The sequence below is a fragment of the Balaenoptera borealis genome (genome assembly GCF_965194805.1).
Source record: "Balaenoptera borealis genome assembly, chromosome: 6".
Classification (NCBI taxonomy): Eukaryota; Metazoa; Chordata; class Mammalia; order Artiodactyla; family Balaenopteridae; genus Balaenoptera; species Balaenoptera borealis.
In genome coordinates, this window is record NC_138863.1 from 129,522,687 (window position 1) to 129,535,689 (window position 13,003).

The 13,003-nt window shown below is 42.2% G+C and overlaps 1 protein-coding gene across 3 annotated transcripts in view; it reads left to right on the forward strand.

Annotated features, from left to right (window-relative positions):
* NIPA1 (NIPA magnesium transporter 1) overlaps positions 1-8,039 on the forward strand; it is a 41,552-nt gene extending 33,513 nt beyond the window's left edge. For 2 of the 3 annotated variants that reach the window (XM_082395484.1, XM_082395485.1), the window contains 2 exons: positions 88-248; positions 2,225-3,625. In XM_082395484.1, the coding sequence (XP_082251610.1) occupies positions 88-248; positions 2,225-2,736 (673 nt within the window). In that variant the 3' untranslated portion in view covers positions 2,737-3,625. Of the gene's footprint in view, positions 1-87; positions 249-2,224; positions 3,626-4,110 lie in introns of those variants that run through there. The other variant, XM_082395486.1, reaches the window with a different exon arrangement.
* The last annotated feature ends 4,964 nt before the right edge of the window (positions 8,040-13,003 follow it).

The window sequence follows — 13,003 nt, forward strand, 5'->3', positions numbered from 1 at the left end:
AAGAAGATGTAGCTTTAATAACATCTGCAGTTAGAAGAAACAGGTCAAGATAGTTTGATTTAATCATATTTTATTTTAAAATTGAAGGTCCATTTTAGCTTCTTACCTTCTGAAAGAAAAGCTCAACATCTTGGGCAAGTTGGGGTGTCTACTAAGCTGTGCGGGTTCTGTCGTGCTGATTATCCACTCCCCGAAATCTGAGAGTGTGACCACTCAGGCCGAGCTGGAGGAGAAGCTGACCAACCCAGGTAACTCAGAGCCATGGTGCCAGAGAGCTTGCCGCCTCCGGCGCAGTTTTCCCGGCTGGGGCTGTACCTTCCGCCCCGCTGTGGTCTGTCCTCCGGGCCCTTGGCTCCTCTTTGCTCACCACTGTCCGCTGCTGCCCCCCGGGGCTGCCCTGCTGCCCTGGCCCCTTTGCTGCCTCCCGGGACCCGGACCTTGTGCATGGACGCCGTTCCCCGCTCCGCATCTGTGGTGCAGCAGGAGGCTCCCATTCTGCGGAATCGGCCCCAGGCTGCTCCTCTCAGGACCACCATGCGTCCAGGCCTCCATGCTTCCCTCTGAAGGGAAGTTCTCAGAGAGCCGAGGTCTGATTTAATTCATCTTTAGAGCCCCCGCAGAGCCCTGTACTTTTTTTTTTTGTTGTTATCTACTTTTGACATAATTTCTTTTTTTTTTCATAACTGCAATCACCACCACCCCTGCCCCCTGATGAGAGAAAGCCCAAACTACTGGGCACTCAGGCCCAGCTGCTTTTTCTGAAATAAAGCCTGCGCACTTGCATTCAAGCTACTTCTGATTTTCCCACAAAGACAGCCCACACTTCGGCAGTATTTTACGTTTGCACGTGCTGCTCTCTGCTCCACTACCCCTTGCCCAGTTTATAGGTCAGGCTCCCAGGCAGCTTTCAGCTGTAGTGTCTTCCTGAATCTTCCCCTGCAGCAGAGCTCCATAGTCTTTTTCTTATCCTTGGGGAAGAGGGGCTCCCACCACCTGCTTGCTGATACACGTGTCCAGGCTGTTCCCAGCCCTCAGGCCCAGTGCCTGGCACCCCCTTTACAATCTGGGAATGAAATTCATGGAAAATACAACTCCTTGTACATATAATAGCAGTCAACATAATGCCCTAAGAACAGTACTTTGGAACAAAATAGAATACTCAGGTACAACTATAGGAGAAGACATATTAAAGCCAGCAGACCCCACACCGTGTGTGCTGCGAATCTGGCAGGTGCAAAACAGACCGACATGGAGGTGTTGTGCTATTGACTCAAACACTAAGGATTTTGCCATCAGCAATGGGATCCTCTTTTTTTTTTTTTTTTTGGCTGCGCCAGGTGGCCTGCCAGATCTCAGTTCCCTGACCAGGGATTGAACCTGGGCCCCGGCAGTGAAAGCCTGGAATCCTAACCACTAGACAACCAGGGAACTCCCAACAATGGGATCTTCTGAAACGGAGAATAACTCTTGAAGTTCTGAAAAATTCAATGTCTATTAAATCCTTGCCAAATTACTCTGTTTTACACATAAAACAGGTTCTAGGCCCTGATTATTATAAACATTTTCCACTTTCCTGTCCAAGGTGACATTCCGAAGTTGTCAGGAGAACAGGATGATTTTTCATTGTGTGGGACCGTCTGCACATCCCAGGACCCCTGGCCTCTGCCCACTGTGTGCAGCCCCCAGTGGCTGCAACAGCCAGAAACACCCCTACAGGTTCCCTGCGTGTCCTTTGAGACCCCACGTGACTCTCTTTCTCTCCCACCCCACACATAGGAGCCCTCTCTGCCTAGGGTTTGTTGAGTTGACCATCTTGTGAAATGGTTTTTAAAAAATTCTCGGGACTTCCCTGACAGTCCAGTGGTTGGAACTCTGCACTTCTGCTGCGGGGGCACGGCTTCGATCCCTGGTAGGGGAAGTGGTGCGTGCCGCGCAGTGTGGCCGAAAAGAAAAATCTCAAAGCATCCGTGTTGACTTTTATTGTTATAAAAATGTTACCAATAGAAGACTTATTTACTGACATGTAATATATAGGCGCTGTGAATGTGTTAATGGTGAAAATGAGGATGGGAATAACTTTTGTGGAACGAGCTCAGGGGCTGTGGTAGAGCACATCCGGGGCGGTAGGGTGTCCCGGTGACAGTGGCGGGGGCGGGCGGCGGAGCACACGGCGAGGGCTGCGCTGCTCCGTCCCCCGGGTCACCGCGCGCCCTCTCTCTTCCAGTGTTTGTGGGCTATCTGTGCATCGTGCTGCTGATGCTGCTGCTGCTTATCTTCTGGATCGCGCCGGCCCACGGGCCCACCAACATCATGGTCTACATCAGCATCTGCTCCTTGCTGGGGAGTTTCACCGTGCCTTCCACTAAGGGCATTGGGCTGGCAGCCCAAGACATCTTCCACAACAATCCGTCTAGTCAGCGTGCCCTCTGCCTGTGCCTGGTGCTCCTGGCCGTGCTTGGCTGCAGCATCATCGTGCAGTTCAGGTACATCAACAAGGCCCTCGAGTGCTTCGACTCCTCTGTGTTTGGGGCCATCTACTACGTTGTGTTCACCACACTGGTCTTGCTGGCCTCGGCCATCCTCTTCCGGGAGTGGAGCAACGTGGGTCTGGTGGACTTCCTGGGCATGGCCTGCGGGTTCACCACCGTCTCCGTTGGGATTGTCCTTATACAGGTGTTCAAAGAGTTCAACTTCAACCTTGGGGAGATGAACAAATCTAATATGAAGACAGACTAGGATGTAACAGGGGGTTGGATGGCTTGAGGAACAGGAAATGGATGCGGCTTCTGGTCCTGATTTGTTGTGAAGTAGAAGAGACCGTACATCGCTGGTGTTGGAGTTGCCTGTATATTAACGGATGGGCTGGTGGAGAGTGAGGATACGTTGCTCAGCACTGGGGTGGGGGCCCAGCCTTCTGTACTCTGAAGCTGCTCAGTGGTTGCCTGGGTGTCATCTCTCTCTGATGAGAGGAATCTTATGTTCATTGCCATTAACCTGGAAGCTTTCATGAATACTCTTTGCTTTTAAAACACTTCATCATTATTTAAATAGAATGGGCCTTTTCTGATTAGTCTTTGCCGGGGAACAGATATTCTTACTTAGAAGCTTACTTTGGAAATGGGAGAAATTGTTGTCTTGAAGTCTGACTCTACAGTAAATGTGTCTGTAGTTTTGTTATTTTGCATTAAGCATGTATAACATTCAGGTGTCGGATCCAAATCAGAGGTATATACATTTAATTGGTTTTAATCCTCTGATGTGTTGACTCTCCTACCCCCAGCTCCTAGACATTTTAATTGCAAACAGAGAGAGAAGAGTGAATGGAAATGATATACTGTTCCATTTGCAGGATGATTTTCAATAGCTCAAATCAATTTCAGTGCCTTTATTACTTGAACTATTCACTTAATTTGACTATTACTGTGTGTATGTTCTCTTAGATTAGAATAATGCAGCCTCCTTGTTTATACTTTAATATTTCACTCTTCAAAATATAAATATTCAAAGCAGTTAGAAATTATAGTATATTCATTCACTGGAAGAGAGTCAAGACTAAGGGCACATTGGAGTGAATCGACCCTTTCAGCATGTAGTTGTGGTTGAACTAAAGACAATTGACTAAGTAGCATGAGGTACTTTATTTGCATTCAGTCTAATGTAACTGGGACCCAGTATTACATATATCCATGTTCTCTTTCAGCAAGCATTGTGGCCTTTAAGAAGAAATAAATTATTTAACTTGATAATAAGGCTGTTAAATGAGAGAGTAACTGTTCAATAGCACATATGAGTTCCCTGTAATTCAGGAACAAGTTAAAGGACACAGTTAAGCTTAGGCTATATTCTACAAACTGGAACACACATAGTTTTCAAAAGAATTTCTAGCAAAAATGAAAACAATTTTTAGCCATCTCCCTGTTGTTTGAGATGGCAGAGCACCCTACAGTTCCTCACCCAAGCTTCTGAAATGCAAAATAGCCATTAATTATTCCAGTATTTGGATCAAAGAGGTCATTTGGCTATCTATAGTAACCTTGCATGTGTATTAAATGGGAACAAAGCACAGAGTGATGCAGATATTCATCAAGATATCATGTACTTCATTTGCAGTGGTTCTCCCACCCCTGCACCGTGCGGCGCGACGGATCTTAGTTCCCTGACCAGGGATCGAACCAGTGCCCGCTGCAGTGGAAGCTTGGAGTCTTAACCACTGGACCACCAGGGAAGTCCCATGTGTACTGTTTCATCTAAATAGGAAGCTATGCCAAGTTGAAAGATGGGATTGGGTAAGGTAGATTTGGTGATACCCAATTAAATAATACCCAATTAAAATTACTAAGGAATGTCAATAGGAAAAAAAAAGTGTGTTTTCAGACAAAAAGAACATTTCTAAAGACCTAAGGAATAGTTCCCTAAAGTGTTGAACAAAGAGACTAAATAAAATGAGGCTAGTTTAACATAGAGAAAAAAACACCTTTATGAATTAAAAGCACATGTGATGCTCATGGGTTGTCAAGTGATCTGTGAACTAACAGCAGCAAGAATATTTAAACATTTTTAAAAATCTTATAGTAACTGATAGTTAATAAATGCTCAAAAAATCCATTACTCTTTTTTTCAGCTCGTGAAGGTTTGTTTTTTATCATCAGTATTTTTAGGAATGCAGGCTTTAATTTATTGAACTGAATTTTCTGAAAGTATAATTCAGGAGTATAAATATACTTTTAGGCATAAAAATAGTTTCTAGGTAAGGAGTATGAGATATTCAAAGAATATATGTGGCTATACAAGTATAGTGAGAAAGTCCATGTGTCATATGGAAATTACCATTGTTTTGTTTACAGTTTACATGTGAAGCTTGGTTTATTTAAATTCATCTATTGATGTTCCTGATTACAGTTAATCCATGATTATTCCATAGATACTTAGAGGTGATATTTTCTGGATTATCTCCCTATGATTTTTTTAGAGTAAAATAGAATCTCAAAGTATAAATAGTTTGTCTCCTCTTGAAGGTGATAAGTCCCACAACAGTTAGACTCTCCCAAGTTTACATCTGTTCAGCAAATTACCTTCATAGGATACACAACTTTCCTTCCAGTGGAACACAGTTCATACCATCCATTGTATTCCAAAAGTGTGACTCTAGCCTGGAAGTAATTGACATGACCAGCAGTCTAACAGCCTAATTTTCAAGTTTAACATAGAGCGTTTAACATCTGACTTATAGTATTTATTTTACAAATTCATGTTTTTATAATTTGGAATTACAAAAAAGTATTTAAAGAGTAAAAGCTTTGAAGGGTAGGGCCCAGAATGGGCATAGGTCTTATACTGGTCTTTCCAAAAGTAAATACATATAAAACATTTTCATTATTATGGTATTCTTTGGGTTTTATCTTCAATTAAAGCAAGCCTCCTCTAAAATCATATGTTTGTGATCACAACTTACAGACTTAGTCTGGATAGATACTTAAATAGGCCATTTCTCTCCTGTCTTACTTGGACAATGCCTTGTTTTCTCATCTGAATCTTTGCATTTAAAAAGATCGCTTCCTGTTCTGCTCAGTGATCAAGTGTAGGGCCTATTAAGGATTCTAACCCAAACCCAGCACGAAGACCACCCTGGGTGTTTTGCTGTTCTGCAGGACTGCTCCAACTCTGCAGAGAAGGATCCGGAGAGAAGGGCAGTCTGCTCCCTGTCACATGGGTAGCAAGAACTGCCCACGGCTGGACCTTCAGGGGGAATCATCACTCAGATGTCATTATGGTCTTTTCACATTAGAAAGTTAGTGAAATACACTTTGCTGCTCTTGGTTCAGCAATAAGAAATATTATTTCAAGTCCTACTTCTCAAGCCAATTTGATTTATGCAGTTTTATTTCCAGAGGTTCACTCCAGCTGTAGTAGATTGGTCTTCGGGTTTTTCTTTGGGTGTCACGTCTGATAGAAGAGAGCACTGTTGAAGTATGCAGTCACCTCTCACCTTCCTTCTTCCTCAACGGCTCAGCTCTCTGTAAATACTGCACTCACTTCTAGAGGCCAGTTCCTAGACATCCATAAAGTGCTCAAGATGCACTGTCTACAGGCGTGGATGGGTCCATGGAGACTGAGGTGTTGATCACAGGCCACTGTCGTGCTGCCTGATTCTTGTTAGGAGATGACACCTCTCCTTTCTAAGCTGCTCCACTAACCCAGAAGAGCAGCCTACAGAGCTATGCCCATCACTCTTCTTTGATGCCTACTTGATCCTGACTTAGACTTCCTGGGACTGAGTAGGAACTTGGAAAGAGAAGAAGCTTTAGTTTAGATCTGTTCATGACTGTCTGATTGGCTTCAGTGGTCTGAAGAAGTTGTCCTTACTGTGTCTGACACCACGGAAGTAGTTCACCTGTCAAGCAGGATTAGATGGAATCTTGGTGTTCCACCTTCTCAGGGACCAAAAACGTTAACATTAACTCCTTAGCATTGACCTTCCTCCCAAGGACATGTCTGTGTTAGTTTTTCATATGTTTTACTCATATTCATAGCTAGAGGTCTGTTAGCTTGAGTTAGGAAGAGAAAAGATCAGTTTGTACACCAGTCACACCATAAAACAGTTTATCATATAAAATACCTCAACTATATGTATTCCTCACTTCCGCCTCACAGTTGAACTGGTGATAAATTTTAAGGTGATTTTTCACATCTGGCCAGATTCTTATACCTCCATCGTATACTTGAAAAGATTAAGAATTTTAGGAATGGGAACAAGAATTTGGCCCAATATCTACTCATTTATTTTCGTACACATTTCTCACATGCTATTAAATGCAACAGAGAATTATATTTTAAGAAAATGTAACTTTGTGTTACATCAAAAACATATTGTCTAGTGAAATGTTGATATTCAGTAGAACAATGATCATGTAAATAAACATCTATTTCAAATGTACCCAATGTGATAAAAAGCATAGTCTAGGGCCCAGTGCATGAGCCGGGGAGAATTTATTTGTTCTTTTCTGTTTTTCCTTGAATTGTGCAACTATAGGTGAGTCACTTAACCTTTCTGTGCCTCAGTTTCTCTACCTCTAAACGGTGGGATGGGTCTCCAAATCTGTGTTAGAGCACTCACATGTTTAGTTTGTGCTAGTAGCCTCAGACCAGAGCGCATGTGCAGGACTCCTTTGGAGCGACGCACCATGCATCCTGTCTGCTCAGGACCATGCTGTAGACACACAGCTTCGAGCACTGAGTAAGCAAAGGAAGCACTGGATGTAAAGTTTGCATGATTCCATGAAGCTTTAATTTTCCTTTTTTTGTTTTAAAAGGCAGGGTTTTATATTTTCTGTTGTAAAATATGGAAATTAAGCAGAGACTTTAAAAACCTGCACTGAGAGATCACATTCTGATGGTGTGATGAGCTTCTCTGACATTCTGCAAAGGTTTATGTTCTGCAGAAGAATCAATGACTTGTGAACCAGATTGATTCTGTTGGCGTTGAATTTGTAATGAATGATGCTGAACTTCCTGCTTCTAAGCAGCTCAACCCTGACCATGAACTACCTGACACCAGGTAAATGTCAGGAACTCCCAAACCACTAGTGCCAAAGGGTCACATTGAAAAGTACAGGATATTTATTTTATTTGTCAGACTATAATAATTTGCTCCCCCCTGCCATGTCAGTGTTTTGCAGTTTGGAAAAATTTAAGGGTACTGTTTTTCAGTAGCATTCCTGAGTGTTTTTGCCTTTTTAAATGATAACTATTACTTTCTTGTAAAATGGAATATAATTGTGAAAGAGAGGAAGAAGACTAGATAAAAAAAATGTAAAATGTTGATTGGTTGCATAAAATTTTTTTCATGTAAATGTATCAGGGAAGCTTCCAATTAGCACACACACCCATTTGTCAATGACTAAGACTTGCTTATATTTTGCTTTATAGAAGTAGTCATAGCATGTTGTAATTGCCTTATGTAAATAAAAATGCTATTTATTAAGTTTTCCAATAATATTTATTAATCTGTATGTGTTTTAAAATAAAATAACTTATTTCTAGCTGAACACTAGTTGCTTTTTTGCCCTTTACATGAAATGCGTGTGTGGTCTCAGGTTCCATATCATCCTAATTCCTCAATCAAATGCTTCCCATTTTCTCTGTAGAAACGAATAGCCCAGGTCTCCATCACAATGTAGAAAATGTCCACCCGAGCATATCTTAGGGAGCAAATCCATGATGTGTGAAGGATTCACCATCCAGTGATTACCTTCTGATATAATGAAATGATGGTATTAAAGAAAACCAGCTATATTTTAATAACTTTTACATGTTTTTGAGGTGTATAACATATGTTTTAAACACATGGAAAATATGAGAATCATAACACATTTTAATACTCCAAGTGTCATGAGAAATCTTGTCATTAATCTTTATTAGTGTCCTATAAGTAATTTTATTAAATGAAAAAAATATTTTATTTGAGCAAAGATATTTTTCCTTAGGCTCTATGCAAAAAGATTTGATGACTCACATTTTGATCAATGTATACCTGTATAGGGCTTCCCTAGTGACGCAGTGGTTGAGAATCTGCCTGCCAATGCAGGGGACACGGGTTCGACCCCTGGTCTGGGAAGATCCCACATGCCGCGGAGCAACTAGGCCCGTGAGCCACAACTACTGAGCCTGCGCATCTGGAGCCTGTGCTCTGCAACAAGAGAGGCCGCAATAGTGAGAGGCCCGCGCACCGCGATGAAGAGTGGCCCCCACTTGCCGCAACTAGAGAAAACCCTCGCACAGAAACGAAGACCCAACACAGCCATAAATAAATAAATAAATAAATAAAAAGTATACCTGTATAGAAGTCAGGAACAAACATTTTAAGAAACCACTAAATGTTTCTATGGATAACGCTTTCCACACAGGTTTTTGGGGTCATGAAATGTATAAGTGCCAAATTCTACAAAAACCTGCCTGGGTTGGTTACTATTAACAAAACTGTTAGTTGTAGCTGCTAGCCAAGCACAATACTGTTGAACGTGAGCTCTGCGTCTGGTTCTGAGGAGTATAGAAAATCAGGCATGCTCCCTACCCTTTACTTCCTTTGTTGATGAGTCATGTCCCTGTCAGGTGGCCCTTAGGCATGACATTGTCAGCATCTTTGATGTAATATTAATCATACCATATTTTGAACCTCATATGGTAGGTAGTTTCAAAAAGGCTTTTTGTGTTGGAGAGCTGAGGCACAGTCAAGAAATAAAGAGAAATTAAAAGATACCTCTATCTATATTAGCAGTTCAGAGAAGAGAGGTATTAATTCCAGCTGAAGAAATTTGGAAGAATTGGGATTGGAATTGCACCATGGCAAGCAAGATAGGAGAGATGCCAATCAAGTAACAAACACAAATCCATGTAAAATAGCTGGGATAACAGGCTGGAAGGTGGAGGAAAGGTCAAACTAGGTCATCTGTTAATAAAATGGGATCTTTTTATTTTGGGTGAAGATGTCTGGAGGATCTCAGTGTCCTCCTTCCCCTAATTTGGCATGCTTATTCACTGTATTGGTTTTCTATTGCTGCTCCGACACATTACCACAAACTTTGTGGTTTACAACTACACAAACTTATTATCTTACAGCTGCGGGGGTTAGAAGTCCAACACAAGTTTACCTGGGCTAAGGTCAAGGTGTCGGCAGAATTACATTCCTTTGCGGAGGCTCTAGGGGAGCGTCTTTTCTTTTTCAGTTTCTAGAGGCCTTGCACATTCTTTGGCTTGTTCCCCTTTCTCCACCTTCAAAGCCAACAATGTTGCCTTTCTCTGACTTTTCTCCCATTGTCATATCTCATTCTCTGACTCTGACACTCCTGCTTCCCTCTTACAAGGACCCCTGTGATTATTTTGGGCCCACTTGGACTATCCAGAATTATCTTAAGATCCTTAACTTAATCACACCTGCAAAGTCCCTTTTGCCTGTTAGGTAACATAGTCACAGGTTCTGAGGATTAAGACTGTGGACATCTTTGGGGGGCCATAATTCTGCCTACCAGATTCACTCACCATTTCATCAAGTGAGCCAATTATTAAAAGCCAACTCCTGGCTTTTAATAAATATCCCTAGTGTTATACCCAAATTTGTTTCAAGTTATTACTGTCTTTTTCAGAGAGCTCTCCCGTCTCGCTCCAACATTTTTGGAAAATGCCCTACTACGTGTGTAGATCACCTACGGCTAATAGTAAACTTTTAAAATGCTAGAGAATGTCACTATTCACTTTGGAAGAACAAAGGGCAGATTTACTGATAGGGGGTTGAGCTAAAGAAAAAAAACATTATCTGTAATGCTGTTGTCATGTTTCTGGCTGGCATCTGGTAACAAAACCAAAACAGAGGAGAGTAATTGGAGAACAATTTATACATGAGAAAACAATTTGATTTACTAATACATGATTTTAAAAAATACTATTTTAATAAGGAGTCTTGCCTATACTTCTATAAGAATGACAAAAAGTAGATTTTAACAGTTTTAATTGCTTTGACATGCAATATACTGCACATATATATACAATTTGGAATGTTTTGATGTATGTCATATGATGAAAGCATCACCATGAGCAAAACAGTGAACATACCTATCACTCTCAAAGTTTCTTTTTACTCCACTGTAATCCCTCTGCCCTCCTTGCCCCCTCCACTCCCAACCATTCATCTGCTTTCTGTTGCTACACATTACCAACCATTTCCTAGAATTTTATATAAATGTAATCATTTAGTATATACTCTTTCTTTGGTCTGGCTTCTTTCACTTATCATAATTATTTTGACATTCTGCCATGTTATAGCATGTATCAATAGTTCATTCCCTTTTTTTGCTCAGTAGTATTCCATTATATGGACATACCATAGTTGTTTATCCATTCATCTGTTGATGGACATTTGGATTGTTTCTATTTTTTCGTTATTATAAATAAAGCCGCTATTGAATGTTCATTTACATTCACATTACATTCATTTACATTATATCTTTTAATGGTATATGCTTTCATTTCTCTCGGGAAAAATACCCAGGAGTTGAATAGCTGGGTCATATGGTTGTTATATGTTTAATTTTTTAAGAAACTGCCAAACTGTTTTACAAGGAGGTTGTACCATTTTACAATCCTACCAGCAGTGTATGAAAAGGCATTCAACTTTTAAAAGTTTAAAAATATCTACGATCAATGCTTGAACGCTTCCGGTATATAAGATGTGCAACATCATGTGCTGGAGAAGTTATCTGGGCATTTAAGGAGCTTGCATCACAATTAGCAAGGAATATTATATATACTTATAAAAACAATGCACTGTGCAACATGACAGTAAGTGTCAGGTGTGCGGGGAGTCCAGATAGTGAATGTGAGGTGAGTCTGTGAGCTACAATGATGAGAAAAGGATGATTAGGTAAGGCAGGGTTTAGCTGGGATGATTAGAATACTGGCAGAAAAGAGCTGCAGGCAAATTTGTTAGGTTAAGTCAACATAATTTCTAAGCATTCTTGTTCATATGAACCAACCGCTACTTTCATTACAGCCATATGCCTCCTAGATGTAAAAAGAGTGACTTAATACAAGATTCCTTTATTCTTTCTCGTATGTCTATGGGTCAACAGCACAATTTTGTGGACCTCAACCAGCTTGGCTCAATGTCTGGTCTCTGGGTCAGCTAGGTGGCTTTGCAAGTTGCTCTGCTCCACCTGGTCTCCTCCTCCAGCAAACTAGTCCAGGCTTCTTCTCATCATGATTTACGCTGGGAACCACCACGTTTTCTTGGCCAAAGACAGTCCCAAGGCCAAGGCCAAGGCCAAGGCTGGAGTGGAACTGCAAAGCCACTCTGCAAAATGGGTGGGCACATGGACGAGTAGAGAATCAGAGCCATTTTTATCAATCTACCACATCATCAGAGACCAGCTTGCCAGCTATCAATAGTCAATGTAATTCCTAATCTGACCATGTCATCTAGCTAGAATTCAGCTGAGACCAAAAAGGTAAGCAAAAAAGTTCCTCTGGAGCCAGTTCTAAGAAGCACATCTGTCTGCTTGCCAAGCTTACAGATTAAATTAGAAGCTGCATAGTTACCAAAACCAGACTGGTCAGGGGCTTTGCAGTCTAGAACGTTAACAGTCCAGTTTGAAAGGAGCAAATTGTATCTGGCATTTTTCTGGCTAAATAAACACAGACTTCATTTTAGAAAGATTCCCACCCAAACTGATTTAAATTTGGTATAATAGTGTTTCTGTATCTAGTCAAAAACTGGAAGAATATCCCCAGAGGACTTTTGCACCTGTAACAAAGGTACTATTATTAGCAGGTCTCACTGTAGATGTAGCTAGTCGCGCTTCCCGGTTTCTAATAAATGAGCCCTCTGTCTTTGTCCTTTTTCGAGGAAACCATGATGATGGGTCCCAGGAACTTGCCACGTTCCAGGAGGAGCCAAGGCACGACAGCTTAACAGTGGGTTTCCTGTGCATCTCATGAAAAATAAATCTCTGCTCCAAGTGTCGGGAGACCGGCTTTTACCAAACCACAAACTCTCCCAAAGGACTGATCTATTCCCCGATTCGGTTAGTTAACTTTTGGGAAGAGAGGGCCTGACCCTGAGCCGAGCCCCGCCCCGCCCCCATCACTTGGTCTCGCGCCTCCGCGTCCCCAAACCCGCCCCGGTCTCCCGGCCTCACTCTAGTCCCACCCCTTGCCCTCTTGGAGCACCTTTCCCTGGGGGCTCTTAGGGACACCGCTTAAAATGCAGCTTCCCATGCTAACCGCGCGTGGGAATTCACGGTACAAGGTACTTCGGCTTTGATCATTTGGTTGCCCAACAATACCTGGCAAAACGCTGCCTCCTAAACCTTCTCCCTTTGGCCCGCCCCGCCGCCCTCCGCCAACCAGGACTTGGAAAACAGACCGGAACACAACCGGAAAGCGAGCCGGGGGCGGAGCCTTTGCCGCGCCGCAGTGCGCGCGCGCGCGCGGCTTCTCTTGCGTCACTCTGCCG